Source organism: Strix aluco, chromosome 5 (genome assembly GCF_031877795.1).
Source record: "Strix aluco isolate bStrAlu1 chromosome 5, bStrAlu1.hap1, whole genome shotgun sequence".
In the NCBI taxonomy this organism is placed as follows: domain Eukaryota; kingdom Metazoa; phylum Chordata; class Aves; order Strigiformes; family Strigidae; genus Strix; species Strix aluco.
The window spans coordinates 37,131,114-37,149,526 of record NC_133935.1 but is presented as its reverse complement, the minus strand read 5'-3'; the positions used below and the strand labels follow the sequence as shown (position 1 = coordinate 37,149,526).

Genomic DNA, 18,413 nt, shown 5'->3' with positions numbered 1-18,413 from the left:
TATTTTACCGAGCATTTCCCACTTTGTCTCCTTCAGCTTTGTAAACTACAGGTAGTAGGTTTGGAAGAAGTTTTCTGCATTTTGTTTTTCCCGTTTATTTATATCACTTTGCCAGCAGAGAAGAAAGAAAATGTTATTAATATTACCAGGAAAAAAGAAGCTGTATGCTTAAGAATTTAATCTTCTTCAGAAGTGTTCTGCGGTATTATACACAGCTAAACAATGTCGGATAGGCTGCTGGTGTCACCCAGTGGACAGGGAAGTTGATCACAGGTAAGTGTCATGTAGAGAAGTTTTTCTTTCTGCAGGAATAGCTCGTTCCTAACTGACAGAAATAGCCTTAATTTTACAGTAGTTAAGATGAGACAATATTTGAAAGGTCTTCTGTTCTAATGCCACGGCCACTACTAAAAATGTGCAGAGCAAACACAGGAAGCAGTACTTGTTCCTCACTGTTATTAGGAAGTGAACAAAGAATAACCAAACAACAATTAGTGGGCACTCTCTTCTACTGGGAGAAAGTACTAAAATAACCAAGTAAAACAGTGTTTGTGCTGGTGTTTATGGAAAGATGTGAGGATTATTAAAATCCAATTACAATGCAATTCTGTGCAATGCAAAACAAGATTGCATTTTCTTAGCCTAATAACAGCTTGCGACAGAGGTGAACAGCTTGTCAACAGAGGCGAACAAGACCTGGAGAATCCTTTCTTCACAGTGTTACAGTAATGTATTTCCAAACATGCAATGTATGCTTTGCATGCAAAACTTCAATAGGATAAATCACCTATGAGTTAATCTCTTGCAAGAAATTATAATGTTTCCTGACCACATATGAAAACTATACAAATACTTGAAACTAACTTCAGTGCATGTTTCATCTTAGACTTTTTCCTGATTTGGAAAGAGTACTTCTCAGAATGTTGGAAAACAAAAGTTTTCTTTTTTTAAAGACTAAAACATGCTGTTATGTGATGTGCTTCAAGACTTTTTGCCACAGATGAAGCCGAAATGGGGTTAAGTGCATATAGATGGCTAAATCTAACCTGTGAAGTTCAGTGGAAGAAATCATGTTCCTTTTCTAATGCTGTGGCAACTAGCATGTGCTCCTTGCCCTTTGCAGTGGAATGAGACTGACCTGATGCATTGTAAATCCTGAACTACTAACAGATAAAGAAGAGCTGGGGCTGCTGGGACAACACTCAGTATTCCTCAAGAAGGAAGATAAGCATTCCACTCTCCTGATGGCCCAAATACTCATGACATGGAGCAATCCCAAAGTCACTCATTTCTAATCAGATCACAGTAATGGCATTAAAAGTTAAATAATTGAGATAATAGTTTTAACATACCAAAAACATGCCAGGAGCTACATTATGTCTCTTTTCCAGTAAGGAACCCTTACGGTCTGTCAATGCATCTGCAGAAGCGGTATCATATCTGAGGAGGCGAAAGGAATCCAGATGACCCTGAAGCAACAAAGGAAGTACAATTATATAATCAAGTAGGTGGTAAATTTTGCCCAACTGATTAAGCTAGTAACTTTCCTTCTAAACAAGTTCTTATGAACTTAACTGAATTCTCTTTCAGACCAGGTAGCAATGGCTCTTTACACTGTAAGTTTGATGACAGAGGCTTCTAAATTTCTCAGTTTCTCTTTGTGGGTGGCTTCCTCTCTTCTTAAAAGAAACAGGTCCTCTGATTTATAAAACTAGACTTCATAGTTGTGAGAACGGGGGTGGTAGCTGGTCACTGTGCAGTCTCCTTATGGATTTGTCATAATCCTCTGGAATCCTGGCTTCTAGAACTCTTGTGCTCCTGCCATTAGTGGACAGGGGCCCACTACAGGACCACATTGTGGGACAAGGAGGCAATACACAAGCCTTTTTTCCACTGATTTCCCAAATAGGTTTTTGGGCCTGAGGTTTTCCAGGCCTCCAGGAGGAAAGAACAATATGAAAATTAAAGTCTGAAAACACCCTTACTTCCTTCCTCTTCTCTTTATATAAAATGTAGATATTTAATTCAGATTTAGCCTTTGCTTCTTGGCCAAAAAATTCTGCTTGTGCTGAAATGCATGGGAGTTTGTTCCCAAAGACTTCGTGAAGGCCAGAATTTGACCCCTTCTGTGCTAACTTTTTCAAATGCAAATCAGAAATTATAGTTACTGTGTGACCAGTTTCTCAAGGAATGGACAAATAAGACATAGCAAAAGAAGTAATTTTAATGCCTTAGTTGGTACTGAAGCTGCATCTACGCAGACTCAAATCCTCTTAACATTTTAATTTCAGTGCAGCTCCGCTAATGTCTAGTGACAAGCGGAAGATTTTGAATACAGCAGTCACTGATGTTTACTGTTGTGCCCACTATGTCAAGATGATAAAAAAGCCTTTTGAGTCTCTACTACCACTTCCACTGCTAGCTTTACTGAGAAATTTTCAGGTAATTTTAAGAATAGACAATGTCTGGGGGACATTGAAACAAAAAACATTCCTTGTTTTAAAGTGTTTATCATATTACCTATCATTTGCCTTTTTGCCCTTCCAAACTTTAACTTGTATTTCCAGTCCTTCTAAATACAGACTTATACAAAGACACTTTGTGCTGTGATTTCCTTAGTACTTGGCCATGAGAATGTGAGGACAGAGTCTTGCATTAATCACTACTCACTAAGTTTATACTGTAAGGAAAATGAACTGGTTTGAAATTTTCTAGCAGCATGATTCTGTGTGAAATTTTTTTTTATTCATTTTTATTACAAAGTGCTGATTCCTGGAAGCCAAAATGTTTCAACAAAACAAGGTATTTTGTCACACTGCTACCAAATCACAGGTTTCTGCTCAACTGATGCAAAAGATTGTTGTGGTTACTAATCCTTGGGGCCCACAAGGCCACAGTAGCCACACACACACTCCACAGGGTTTCCTAGTACTGTGCCACAGAGTTAGAAAGCCCCTCCAAACTCAATTCTAGGGATTTTCCATCAAGGTTTGAGGTCCCTGCTCTACACCAAGGGATTATTCAGGGTTACTCCCTCAGCTGTTCCAGAAAAAAGAATGATGCGAGGAATTCCTCTAAGTTAGGAATAGCAATTTACTCCATATTCAGAGATATGGATTCAAGTAATATTTAGTTTTCAGAAACAGGCTTTTTTAAAATAGCCTGGTTTTGTAGGAAACTAGCATTTCTAAACTTTTTTCCTACTTTGGAAGTATTTTTTTAATATTAAATTTCCTATAGAACACATATTTGGAGTTGGTGCCAATTAGACATTTCCGGTGACACAACTTTTCAAGATATTTTAGCAACCAGATAAACAGAAAATTATTCCAAAAAGAGTCTTTAAAGTTTTCAATCATGTGTTGGAAAAACTATTTACTGTCTGATAAAACCCACCTGAGCACATGGCATACTTCTGTTCTTGTTCTTTCTTTTATACAGCTGCTCTATCTTGTCTTCACTAGGATCCTTGTTTATTTGTGAAGAAGATGAGACACAGACCACTATAATCTGCTCCTTAAAAGACATCTGATTGTTAATGAGGTGATCATATTCCAGGTCTGACACACAGGGAATCCGATGGTTACTGCACCTGCATGTCTTTCCTTCCTCCCCCATCATAATTCTTCGAATCACAGCAGGACAAGCAGCCTGGGATCTGACCCACAGTTTGTCCCTGCCACGAGGAAGAGAAAATATAGGGGAAAGTGTTAGCAAGTTAGATTGTCAAATAAATCAAGTACAGATTGAAGAATAATTTAAAGTCATTGCTATAAATGAGAGGCCTAGGCCCAGTCATCCCCTGTTATGTAAGGCATGCAGTCATCTAAGTGTTTCAGGTGTTTCTTAAGGTCTGATGCAACCATGAGTTCTGTGGAGCTCCTGGCTTCTGCCAAAACACAGCCTCTGAAACCAAGCCGGCAGGAGAAAGAGGGATGTGCTTTAACCAGATGAGCTAGCCAGGCAGGCTTTGGCAGCAGCCAAGCGCAGACTTCAAAGGCTCCTCCCTAATTATTTGAAGGTCTCATAGGTACCTCTTATCTCAGACAGCTGATTGTAGTATACTCATTTTATATTCATGTGTATGTGCTATGTGTGTTGGTGTTATTTGTCTTTCATGAGTGTGGTGAAGACTAATTTGTTTGAGAAGTCCTTCAGCATTTTTGGGGGGATTCTGTAGGTTGTTTGCTCCTGTAAAGCAGGCAGCAGGAGTGCCAGATTCCAGAGCCTTATCTCTAGATCTCTAGTGAAGACATTATGTCATCAGTAAGAACCTGCTCTAGATGATGGTACCTTTTGAACACAGCTTCCTCATAGTGAGAGCAAATTCTACGAAAGGTTTAGACCAGAAAAAAAACCAATAGACTCTAAAGCCCACAGGCCTCCCCTGTGGCCTTCTGAAGCTAATGTAAAGATTGTTGCTGTATTTGGGGATGTTGGAACAATCTCTAAATGGCTGTGCCAAAAGAAAAGCATTAAAGGAGAGAGAGCTATGAGAAGCACTGGCCTCAATTAGATGTTGTGCTGGAGAGAGCAGAAGGAAAAAGGAAGTAAGCCTAAAATAAATGGATCAAGGAAAAGAGACCATAACTGATCTCACAGACAGCAGGAGAATGTGCAAAATTTGGGTTTTCAGCTTCACATGTATGTAAAACAAGATTACAATTTCATCATACTAGGATCAATAATAAAATACTTGAGATTTACGGTATTTTTACTTTATTAGTTGAGCTACAGACTAGTCGTATGAAATTAAAAGTACTTTGTTCCTTTAACTTTGCTCATTTTCAGACATCGTTGAGTCTGTAAAAAAGCACTGTTGCTATTCACCCGTAGGAAAGGTATCAATAAAAACAAAGTTGCCTCAAAGACACAAGGGAACCTTGAGCTACCAAAAATACAGTGAGAAATCATGTCACCTTGTTTTCCTGTTATGAGAAACTGCAGACACAACATGAATGACAATTGTGGATTACTTGGGTTTGAAAAGTTACTACTGCTTTTGATCCATATGCAATGCATACTATGCAATGGTTAACAGCTTGGAGGCCTAGGTGAACTACTTAACCATATCCAGAAATGAACTGCTAGTAAACTACTACCATCAATATTTACACTGGAGCCATCATTGTCCAATCTTAGCTTAGATTTCCTTACCGTGAATTAATGACATACAGTACATTCCTTCTTTTGTTTACATTGAACTGAGTTGTACGCAGCTTCTCTGATTTGGTATTACTGTTTAATAGAACAGAAGCCCTGTATGAGAAAATAACAGCAAGTAAGTGAAAGTTTAATGGCAAAACAAAACAGACAAGCATCTTGCATTAGTAAGATATGCCATGGATGCATGAAGTCAGTTTCAGATAATTGCTAAGGATATTGCAAACCTCTTTGCTTTAATGGATTGATTAAAAAGACATTTGTCTGAGACTATCAGATAATTTGAAATCAAATACAGACTGTCTTGCTTGAAAAATCAAGGACTCAGGAAAGATGCTGAAAACAATATTCCCTCCATTTCTCTGACTTTCCTTACACATTTTTAAGAAGTGAAACAAAATTGTATGACTACGACTCTAAATAAACTCTTAAAAAGCAAGTCTGAAGTTCATATTTTCTATCTATTATACTTGGCAGGTAGTGGCACTTGGAAGAGCAGAGCATCATTCAAGCACATGACACACAGGGCTTGCAGCTTCATAAATGCTGGTGTAGTGAGGCACTGCTCCCAAAGAGAGTTTTTTGGATGTTACTATCAAAAATGTAGCTGATAGTAAGAACAGGTTAATCTGATTTGCTGAAATAGTATTTAAAGATCTAACATGGGTATTTTTCCAAACCTTTGCAACTGCTGCTTTTAGAGTATCATACAGGGATATATGAAGGCCCTGAGGTATTGATAATAACATCTCATGGGAAAAGAATGTAAATTCTTATGTGTAGCATAAGTAAGCAATCCTAAAAGAACCATTTAGTGACTTGGGGGAAAAGTAGTTCTTTCATCTCCTCACTTTGTGCCCCTCATTTACCTGGGAGGATAAGAGTATGGTTCCTGCTGCATGCTGTAAGGAGGAGGCGACTGCATTTGATCTAGGTGGAGAGGCACTTCTGACTTGGGAGCTTGGCTGTTCTCTTTCCTCTTCCCTTGTGATCTCTGCATACCTGAAGTAACTGGAAGAGCATCTGCAGACTGAATTATGCCCTTCCTTAAGGGTTGCAGAGGAAGGTCAGACATTTTCTGAAGGCGTATGCAGTCAATTCCTGAAATACACCACCACTGCTGAAATCAGTGACAAAGTAGGCCCTGATTTGGTAACTGATGGTGTTTTTGCACTTATAAATGTAACTCATCTGCTGTGTGAGCCAAACTGGAAAATTAACAGTGAAAGTTAAGCACACAATTGCAGAATCACGGAATGGTTGAAGTTGGAAGGGACCTCTGGAGGTCGTCTGGTCCAGCTCCCCTGCTCAGGCAGGGCCACCTACAGCCCAGGACCATGTCCAGTTGGCTTTTGAATATCTCCCAAGGTGGGAAACTCCACAACCTCTCTGGGCAACCCATTCCAGTGCTTGGTCCCCCTCACAGTGAAAAAGTGTTTTCTGATGTTCAGAGGGAACCTCCTGTATTTCAGTTCCTGCCCATTGCCTCTGGTCCTGTCACTGAGCACCACTGAGAAGAGCCTGGCTCCATCCTCTATGTATCCTCCTGTCAGGTATTTACATACATCGATGAGATCCCCCAAGCCTCTCTTCTCCAGGCTGAACAGTTCCCAGCTCTCTCCGCCTTTCCTCATAGGAGAGATGCTCCAGTCTCTTCATCATCTTCATGGCCCTTCACTGGACTGTCTCCAGTATGTCCATGTCTCTCTTGTACAAGGGAGCCCAGAACTGAACACAGTACTCAGGTATGGCCTCAGTAGTGCTAAGTAGAGGGGAAGGATCCCCTCCCTTAACTTAGGTAGATCTTAAATCTGGTCCTCACCCTTTTATACCTCCCTCTTCCTGCTCAGAACCAGTTCCCTACTGTTGGATTAGGTAGGTTGGCTGTTTTTAATGGTGACTAGATTATAATGCAGAAGAAAACATCAGTGTTGACGATGATGTTGACAAAGTAGAAGAGGGAAAATGAATCCTGCCAAAGGAACATGGTGATGCTCAAACTGTCTTCACCATAAGAGGACTCCAATATATGGAATGTATCTTTTTCTAAATTAATCAGCAAAGACAGAATTCAGACAGTGCCAATTTTACTGAACCATTCTGAACCACTGGTTCAGTAAACCGCAGCATGTTCTTATAGAGTTTGTTTGTATTCTTAAGGAGACTTTTATGCATCAAGCACTCACAGAATGATTCCCATGGCATGTAATGCACCAGCATGAGCTCTCTAAACCAATTTCATTCCATTCAAGGCTGAAATCAAGTTTATATTAGCCTTCTGCCCATGCCTGGCTTTCATGCGGACAGCAGTTACATGAACTCACAGTGGATTACTTTATCAGGTAGTTCATTTAAATGTTATAGCTAATGCATAGAGAGCAACAGTCTTCAAAAAAGGTTTTTAGTTACTACACACTTGTTTCCTTCACTTTTCCAAACCTTTCTTCCTCCATCTCCACAGTCTCAGTCTAACAAAAGCTGTACTAAAAGGGAAGTAGGGAATCAGACAGGTCATTACCTGTCCCATTGTCCCCAGTAGTTTCCTCAGTACAGGACTGGAATCCACTGTCCGTTCAACCCAAATATATCTCAAGGATCTACACAGGGCATGTCTGTACTATGCAATGTACCTCACTGCAGCAACCCCTGACCAAGTCAATGTGCTCAGCTCAGTGCTAAGTACCATACAGAGGTATTAGCCTGGCCCTGGGAACTGTAGAGTGTGTTAACATGCTGCTGCATCTGGGCTAAATGTCCCCATCCCTGTAGGACTGATCAGTCCAAATACAGTGGCACTCTGACACAGCTCTACTACTGTCAGTTGTGGAGTGGGATTCTTCAGCACTTGCCTGGCAATTTTAATGCCATGCTGTATGGAAACACTCAACATAGACATATGTGCTGTCCCCAGAGGAACTATGTATTCCTTGTACTTGCTCACCAATTTGAGTAACAGGTTGCCCATTGGCCTCCTGTCTAGTTCAGTGTTCAAGCCAGCAGTGTCAGTATTCTCTGATGGTCAGTCTAGGGCTGACTTTCAAACGACTATTTAGTCTACTGTGGTACCTGCTGATAGAGAAACAAGCTCATAAACCCACATCCCCAGCTGTTTTCTAACCGTGTCTGACCTAGGGCTGTGCGATAATACTGCAGCCAGTCATCCACAATGCTCCGGATCTTCCTCTGCAAATTCCTCAGTTCTCTGGCCGCACTGATGTCATTTATGTGGCTTACAGTTGCCTCTGGAACTTCATTTTTCATCAACAGCTCTGTCAACTTTGGCTTTAAAAATAACAACGGAAAAACAAATTAAAGAACTTAATGATTCCATCTGGTGTTCAATGATGCTGATGCTGGCATAACACTATTAGATGCCCCAGAGATACAAACACCTTCTAAGTACAAGTTATTGATAGAAGGAGGTGTAATTTAAAAAGGAACCTTTAGCCAACTCAATTGTTGTTGGAGAATAGTTGCAATAGCGAATCCTGCTCTCTTCTAGCCTGGACAAAGAGACTATAAATACTGAAAAGCAGAGTAAATGCTCTTACTATTTGTCTGCTTGACTGGGCTCATGAAAACTCTGGTGGACAAAAAAGATTGCACTATGCAAAAAAAAAAAAAAAATGCATGAAGCAGATATAGCTGCTAGATTTTTCACTGAATCTAGCACCATTTAAATCTTTGCATTCCAAACAAACACTCTACCTTTAATTTGTTCTGAACATACATAGTAATGGTGTGATAGACATAGTAACATTTTACAAACAATAAGTCATACATCAGTGTATGTTTGAAAGAGCCCTTCATAGCTATGGAAAAATAAAACTAACAACTAACAAAGTTAGGCCCCTCTGAAAAATATAGATGTAACTTCAAATTACTATAAAATTAATTTCACACAGAATATCTACTTCATACCTTAAATGAAATACTTTTAAATTAAAAATAAACATGTTGAATATTGTTCTTCTTGAGATTTTTTTTTTTTTTCCCAGACAGAATGTAGCTATAGCATGACTGCTGTGGTTTTATTTTTGTTTTCCTAATTCTTTAAACTGGGGTAGATACTAGATCACCCACTCTTCTCCAGAGCTGTAGGATTCTCTCCAGTTAAGATTGAAGTGTATTTTTCATTCTATGCAGATTTTGGTCTTGTTAATTTCTTGCATAAATCAACATCAGCCTAATATCTTCTTCTCTACTTGCAATTCGTCTGCTTACTTGCTGAAGGTTAATGTAACTATTTTTTATTTATATTTTAACAAAATCTTAGTTTGCATGCCAACATTCTGTTTCTCTAAAAATGTTACAGATTCTACCATGCCACAGTGTGACTATTAACTTAAATCTACCTGAAAATACTCCTCTTTCTCTTTTAGATTTGCCCCTGCAAAGGGCATTCAGAAGAATTTCCTTAGAATGAACTATAATCTCCTCTAAATTTCTAATAGTTTGTCCAAATTATTTCAGCTTTGAGGAAAATAATTTTCTGCTGGTGGAAAATATAGATGGTAGGGAACTACTGAGTGACAGGTAGCGGCAATATATATCTGGTTTTAATGATCTCTGATTATGCTATGCTTACTTAGGGCAGAAAAAGTTGAAAGGATTAACTGGTTTCTAAAGGTGTAACCGGCAGTAGGATATGGATTACATTGTCTATTGTCCAACTCCTTGTAATGATGTCCATGCTTAGTGCAGGAGAGCTCTTGGGGTGAAGAACATTCAAAGAGAGCATTAACATGAAAGTAGATGCTAATGGGACTCCAAAAAGAATGGTATTAGTCTTAGAATCTATCACTTGAAGAAAGACAAATACCCAGTATGCTTAACTGGCTTTAAAGAGAGTATTCATCTCTTCTGCTGTGATGATTTACAGTTTTCACTGTGTGGCATTTAAATGTTTGTTGTTTTACAAGGTTTAACTGTGCACTGTCTTTAATTATTTGGATTGCTGACAACTGAAAAAAAATTAGAGCTATTTTAATTGCTATAAAAGGAGATTATTTGACTTTTGGAAGAGAAAAAGATTTACCAAGAGATTCTTGCTGACTATAAGTAAGAGGCACTGTTTAAAATTCAGAGGAAAGATCCTTTTCATTAATAAGAAACGAAGGGCAAAGTACAAAGACAAATGCTGATTTACCTCAAAGTTTAGAGCATTTTTGGTGTTGTCAGTTAATCTATAATGAAATAACAGGTACAAGTATTTAAAATGCCACTAACTGCAGCTGATATTCTGATGTAAGCAAATGCCACTTTCTCATACCATTTTCAAAAAAGCCTGACCTTTCAAAATAGTTGTTTCTTTTGGATCAGTAGTGTTTAAAATTAGATAAATCTGCTTGGAGGAGGGAGGACGGTAAGACTGCAGAATACCATATACATCTGGTATGTGTTGCTGGAGTATCTCTTAATGAGTTGACACCCATAATCAAACTAAAATGACTCAATAAAAGCTTTTGGTCATACCTTCTTCATAGGTTTTTACAGACACACCCTCGTGCCAGTAGAGTAATTGAAGACACAGGTTCTCTCTGACTCAGACCTTAGCTGCCTGCCATATATTTTCTATAATTTTTTCCAGATGGAATTTGCTATGTCAGCTATTTAAAGTCAAATCCTCTTAAATCAAATTCTCCGCCTCAGTGCTGTGTCAAGGAAGGCTTTGTGTGTAAAGAAGTAGGTCTGAACTGAGAATTGTATAAATTCTAAACACCCACTCAAGGGTGTGAATGAGCCAAAAGACTTATTCTTGCTCTACCAATTCTCCCTATTTCCTTGTAGTCCCTCAGAGCAGTGAGCCTTCCAATTCCACCAGGGAAAGATATCCAGTGAATTCCTCATGATGCTTCATCTTCCCTAGTTCTACTTTGAGAGAGGCTTAATTTCTCCATTCTTCTGTATAGAAAGCCTTGTTCTGGTGGCATTTCAGATGGCAGTCTTACAGGGACTCAGAACTAGCTCTATCATTGTTATGGCCCAGCCATTTCCAGAATTAGAAGGAATAAGGTATTGATTCTCATCCCAGTGTAACAGAGGGATTAGAGTTTATTAAGGAAGTATTAAAAGCTCCTCAGTCTTCTTTAATCAAAGAACTGCCTAACTGTTTAAAAAAACTAAGGTCCAGCTTATGAAACATAGATTGATTATTTGTTTCCAAACAAATAAAAATTATGTTAGATTTTGAATATGTTAATTTAATACTTTTATCTTCCATCATTTAGAATGCTTCATTGCTCAGATTAGCAGAAAAGTATGTGAGTGAGAAGTTGGGGGGTTTTTTGCTAATGATGGTGATGTTAGTTGTAGTAGTTCCACGGACAGCATTCTAACATCTAAGCCTCTGAGCTACACATTGTGGAACTCTTACAAAATGCCATTTAATAACTCCAACAAATTGAATTTCTCAGAAGTTCAGGAGTTAATCTAAATTTCTCTTAAAATCAATGAGACATGTATACATGCCTTTTATAGACCTGCAATGTGTGCTTTTACGTTTTCTATATTTTCATACATAACAGGAAGAAGGAAATAAACTCTGAACAGGCAGAATTTTGTTTTACTTGGATCACAGATTTCTTCCGCTTTTCCAACAACTGTTTCGTAACTATCTTTTTCCTGACTCCCAAATCACATAAGAAATCTATTTTATGAGCAGAATGTTTCAGCCAAACTATAAGACAGCATTTGCCATTAAAATGTAGGGTTTTGGCTGGATGATTAGCCTAGCTGGACAGCCAGCTCACTGCATGGAATTGAAGAACAGAAAGATTTAGATCAGGATTTCTTGGGACTTCATTCAGTACTCTCCATCTATGGCACAATAAGTTATACCTACCTCAAAATGGGCTGTCAATGCACTTAGTATTCTGCCTGGTAGACCAGAGAATTCTAGATAAATTACAGGTAATATTTAACCATCCTTTCTGAACAAAGATGAAGATTCATTGGTGTTCTAGCTGCACCTATAAACACTGGATATAGGGCATTAGGGACTTAATCACCAATGGTTGTGAACAGGTAATACATTAAATAATTAAGGAAATAGGCCAGAAAAAAAAGGCAGAAATAGGAACCTAAGTACATAGAAATAACTGTCCCTTCGGGCCAGACCTATATAGGTGGACATTGGCATAAATTCACAGGAGTTTATGTTTAGTCTCTAGAAGCTCTTACCTGATCACTCTGTGGCCTTGTACTTAGCACTCTGAAAAGGAAATAAACTTGGGAAGTGTATTTTATGGGAAAGCTCATCAATTCCAGAGTTTGCAGAGCAAAAAATATTTTTAAAGTGCCTTCAAAAAATGCAATACTGTAGCAGTTACGACATACCAATTCTTCTAACTGTGGAAGAGCCGCACCCTGCAATGGTGACAAAGACAAGCACACACTTTCATGTTGCCACTTGTAGACCAAGCTAATTGCAAAGCGCCCTGCAATCCTCACTGTGATGTATTCATTAACCTGAAAGAGCAAAAAAGGAGATTTACTAACTCTACCAAGTTTTTGTATTTATGTTTGAATGGAAGAGGCAGACTGAAGTCTCACAGGGTTGTTCAAGACAGTTGGTCATAGGTGAGGGAATGATCAGTTACTCTAGGCTTAAGTCTACAATGAAGTTTTAGTGCTGTCACTCTCATTTGAATCCTGCAAAGTCAGTTTGTAGCATGAAAACTGTGGACAGAGACAGCTCCCAGATGACTCCTACCCAAAGCATATGTACTGAGACTGTTTTGGAAGGTGATGCTGTACAGCAGGAAGACCTGAGAAACTCTCCTACTTCAAACCACTCAGGAAAGTATGTATACTTCTGAGGCAGAGGTTGTGGGGTCAGGCATGGACAGACTCGGGAACCTCTAGTCCTTGCTTGCCCTTTAACGACTGTTGTTGGTGAGACTGGGCAGGATTTGGACAATGTTTAGTCCCCAGTAAAGAATTAGCACTTTGACACATACAAAGTACTTTCTTAAAATCATGGTCACTAAAGCCTTTAGCATTGTCTGTGCACACAGACCATGAAGGATGCCCTGGTGAGACCAAGCTGGGGACTTGGGACCACTTCCACCTAATCCAAAAACCAGTTTGCACCAGCCTTTTCCAGCCTCTGACACTCCTACCCATTCAAACAAAGTAAATATTATCTTGCAAAAACTAACAGCTTTACTAATCTCCATTTTCATGTGGCTCTTGAAGAACATCAGATTACTTTGATATAGCACGTAATTCACATTCTATACTCTGTAACATTCTATACTCTGTATTTGATAACCCAAACTCTTTCAATAATTACCTTCTTTAATTTTTACAGACTTTGTAAAAACCAAAACTGCAGATACATCATGATATTCTGGAAGTCTCAAACTCTTGCAGATTTTACAGAGTAAACACACAAGTCCAACCCCGTATAAGAATATCTGTCATAGCAGCTGTAAGAATTTTATTGCCATTTGTTTGAAGTTATTCCTTCACGTCAGCTGCCAGACTGGTAGTATGAGCCAAGTAAAGAAAACCTGCTGTGACTTTGGCTACCTGTCATTCTGTCAGGGTCTTATGTGTGCCTTGTATGCCTCTATATTAGGTAGCAAGGAGTTAAAAAAATCACCTGATCCAACCCCTGCAAATAATGGGTGTGTTTACAAACTCTGTGCCTGTAGGCACGCTTACTGACCTGGGTCACAAATCTTTTACCTTTGTTTCTGGTATTTTTGCAGTGTGGTAGATCCAGTTCTGGTAACTACAAAGCAGTGGGAGATATTCATGGCCTTCAGTGGAAGTTGGATCAGGCCTGAAGTAAGGCAAACAACTGGCCTGCTACGGAACATGCCCAAAAGAAAAATGACTAATGGTTCATTCATATTCCCAAGTTCAGAAAAGACTCTTCCAAGATGCTTCCAGCAGGAAAGATAAGCCTCTTTTATTGAAATCCTGAGTTACCACAGTTCTAGGCAATTTGCTTTTCCTTCTTCTCGGTAAGATGCCACATGAGTAAAACAGAGGTAACAATACCTCATGTAGAGGCTGTTGGGAGAGCCATTCTTTGTAAATAATGTGATAAAGAAGAAGAAATGCAAACATCATGTTCCTTGCAATTAAGACACCTCAGAGAGACCAGAAGATGTGAAATTAACAAAAAAGAGGTATGAACAACTTTAAGAAAAGTAAAGCAATGAATACTACCTGTGCTATAACTGGCTGAGCAAGCTTGCCATTCCGAGGCCATTTCCATTCTCTGACCACTTCTTCTTTTTTATTAGTCACCAGACCTCCTTCCTGATTAAACATCACTGTTACAGTGTTGCTGTAAACAAGCAGAAATATGAAACCTGTTTTTCCTGGTGTATCTCAGTAAAATCTAAGGAATCCAAGAAACTCCCTTTGATCTACAAGACTTTAATTAAAAACCTCTTTGCATATCCGCTGCTTCATCGAGCTTTTCACATGCTACAGGCCTCTGAGGCAGGTATAAATTATTATCCCTGTGATACAGACAAAAGAGTCAGGTTAAATACTTGTTTTAATAATTCAAATTAAAAAGAAACATGTCAAATGGTGTGATTTTCATACCATTTCCACTTACTAGTACATTCCTAGGAGTTCTAAAACACTTCAAATTCTTTTGTAAATTTAAAGGAAGAAACAAATGAGATAAAATGGCATGTAGATACCATTCATGTCTGAGCCTTCAGTTGACAGTTTCAGGAACATTTTTATGTCTCTATCCTTAATATTTATTAAGAATAATATATATTCTGATGATTCTTTTTTCTATCCATACCCAAGTAACACTTGGTGACCTGCAGAAAGACAAAAATTTTGAAACACATAGAAAATGTCCTCAGGTCATCAGAAGTTTTTTTAAGTGGATTCTGTGTATTGATGGTCTTCCCTGGACACAGGGAATTGGAAAGTTTTGGGGTTTATTGTTTAAAGTACCAGGGATAGCCCTGGGTTTGCTGTTTTTTCTCACAACTTAACTGAATACAGCAACTGAATCTTTAATAAAAGATATGTTTTTTCTTGAGTTTCCACTGGGTTTTGAAAAATAAATGCATACATATTAACAAGGACAAAGCACCAGGAATCCTGAGATTTAATGTTTGCACCTTATATTTTCGGTGTATTTTTGCTTGCTTTTCATAATGTAAGGTTGGCTGGTGTAGGTAAATTTGCTTGGTTTGATTTTATATCCTAATTGAGAATTGTTTAAAAATGGTGTTTTTAAATATTTTGGACTTCTCATCTTTTTTTTATAAACAAGGGTCAGCTCCTTCCACTAGTTATGAGGGCACTGAACTCCTTTTAAAGTCCTTTTATACAAGAGCTGAACAATCTTTCTCTGCATAGCTCTGATAAAACATATTTCTCCAATCTCAAGAGCTCATTCAGGATGGTAAGCCAATGAAGTTGACTTCTTTAAAAATGAAGCTGCAAGTTAATGTGTCCCTCATTTATAGCTACTGTTCCTCTCTGCACAGAATGAAATTTTGATTCCAGATGTCTTGAGTACTCCAAAGTCACTAAAGGAGCATAACAAGGAAAAGGCTGTGCTGTAAGTAAGAATCAATGATAATCTTTTTTCGTATCATGTAAAGGTGCAGAGAACTACACAGAGAGATACAAACAGATAGTAACGTTACCCAGAAGAGAACTGTTGATGTACAATTTACATGGTCTAGTGGGCCTGAAACTTCAGAAAAAATCACCTGTGTGTATGCTTTCCACAAGTGGGGATCTGCTCTTTACAACTGCATTTGAAATCAACACAGAGGATATTGAGAATATCAGTGTTCATCTTTCAGCTTTTGTTAGACAGGTTTTTAATGACAGACCAATCTATGTCCCTTTAGATAGCGAACCCACCCACAAAAGGAAGAAAGCTGTATAGAAGGATAAGTATCCAAACAAATCCCTACAACTGTGTTAACGAGATGATGTAACGCAAACCTGGGAGAATAAATAAAACCCAGTGAAAGAAATAGAATCAAGATGAAAATGCAAAACCATGAGCAATACTTTTTAAAGGACTTTTCTTAAAACATGCATCTAACTAAGATCTAAGTGAAGGCAATTATAGTCTTAATTTCCATCCTTATTAACAACAGACCATAGAAAAAGGAGCTGGAAGGGACAGAGAAGTCACTCAGACACATTTAAATAGAGGGAGGGACCAAACAACTCTGCAAATACTTGGTGGTAGCCAGGCACAAAGTTCTTAGTTGTGTGTAAATTATTCCAAATTATGTCAGTACTCCTACTTTCTCCATAAAGTTATGCCAATTCTTAATACAGAAAATCATAATGATGATTGAACAATACATACAACAAATAGCATTTGATCAGCTCTTTTTATGACCTGTATAATGCACTGCATTGTGAGGCACTAAGTGGCAGCAGGGGAGGGGGGAAAAGGGTGTCTGCATTTTGTCTGTGTGGAATATCCACGTGCAGCTCATGTCACGCACTCAAGGCAGCCAGAAGGCTGGCTCCCAATTGTCTGTTGTCTCCTTTGTATGTGTAAATTTTCTAGTAAACCAAAGTGCATCCTATCCTCACAGCATTGGTTTCACAAATGAGAAGTTCAGTTTTCAAAGTGACTTCTGTCTAGCGTAGCAATTTAGATAACATAGTGCTTTTGGGATGCTTGAAAAAATGGTGGCATTTGACTCCTAGAGGGGACTTGTAGATGGGACAGGTTCCTGCACCTCCACATTCCTTCACCTCTAGGTGACCTGCAAACAAGATGGAAATAGTGGTTTTCATCTTCCCATACATGTAGATGTCAGCCTCCTCCAATGCCAAATTCTCCATGGACTCTCAGTCTGTCTGAACGAAAGTTTGGTCACCAAAGACTATGCCTGGCTTTACTTTTTGGAGTGAAGAGGGTAGATGAAAAACAACCAACCAAAATAAACCCAACCCATTGTTAGGCACCCAACTAAGACATGACACTAAGCTGCAGAAAAAAAAATTGTGTTGCACAACATATCACCTTTCTCATTTCAGTTATGGTTTTGAACATTATTCACATCCTTGTATAACTTCATGCTCTCTGCTCTAATTTGTAGCATCAGGGAAGTGCTCATAGTGCATCTACCTACCTGCTAGGAAGGCAGATGCTGCCATGTCCAAAAGGGGTGAAAGTTCCAACTATAGAGTGATCTGGGGAAGCGCTAAATATGTTGGTATAGAAACCCCCACATGGGAGATTGCAGCAGCTCTGGCAAACAGCAAGATACTCAGAAGGATAGCTAAAATGACAGTCAAGGAGTTAACTTATCATTCTCCAGTTTCATGGCTTCTGTTACATGCTCTGGCAGAGAACACAGGGTCTAACACTCTCTATCAGCTCTATATCCTGGGTGTTTTCGGTCCAGGTGCATACAGATAAGTCAAGCTACTAACCCAGTCATGTCCTTCCTTGAACATGTGAGTTGGGAGGGATGGAGGATGGGAAGAGCTCTCAGTACAGTCCACCCACCTGGCTAAGCTAACATGGCTGGTAGAGGCCAAAAGTGACCTTCACAGGAGCAACATATGAATCAGATATATGTTTATGAAGCACAATATCTTTGGTGGTTTTCCCTGTGACAGAGCAGACTGTTCCTAATCCAGTTTGAACTGGTTTTGAACTGGTTTGACTGATAAAGTGATCTTTGTTCAAGATGAGGTTATACTCTAAATGGATTGCAGTTTGATGACACTAACTTGTAACTGCATTTTTCATTCTGGAATGTTTCTTTCTGAGGCACGTCCACCCACCTGACACATATTGGGCTTTGTTGTTATAATCTGACTAGCTGGCTATAGCGCTGGTACCATATAAATACAGTCTGATAAGAAACAAAAGAATGATGTCTTGTTCTTTTTCAGGTAGTTGAGTCTTGGAAGCTGTTCAGCTACACGTTGTCCGAGTCCTCCCCCTGTAGAAGTTCTCCCACTACTCCTCACACTCTTGCTAGAATTCATATCTGCTGTGTAAACAGAAAGGATATTAAATGAAAGATGAACCATCGTTCAGCCCATAGTGCAGTTTTCTCTGTGCTGTTCCTGCTTTCTTGACCACTGGGATCTGAGGTTTGCCATATTTCAGCTCTGGTGTGACAGTCATGCCAGTCTGAACCTTCCATGTCTTGGAGAAAGTTTCTTCTCTATGATCACCATAATGCCGGAGAATAATTGGTTTGTCAGACCCTACTTCTTTCAGCTTGGATGTTTGCTCCTCTCTGTTTACATGAGGGAGGAAA

At 38.9% G+C, this 18,413-nt stretch overlaps 1 protein-coding gene across 3 annotated transcripts in view; it reads left to right on the top strand.

Moving 5' to 3' along the window:
- VEZT (vezatin, adherens junctions transmembrane protein) overlaps positions 1–18,062 on the top strand; it is a 101,372-nt gene extending 83,310 nt beyond the window's left edge. Inside the window, exon 12 of one of the 3 annotated variants that reach the window (XM_074827035.1) lies at positions 18,040–18,062. In XM_074827035.1, coding sequence (XP_074683136.1) covers positions 18,040–18,047 — 8 coding nt within the window. In that variant the 3' untranslated portion in view covers positions 18,048–18,062. Of the gene's footprint in view, positions 1–1,426; positions 1,478–13,880; positions 14,008–18,039 lie in introns of those variants that run through there. The other 2 variants (XM_074827034.1, XM_074827031.1) reach the window with 2 other exon arrangements.
- Positions 18,063–18,413: the final 351 nt, after the last annotated feature.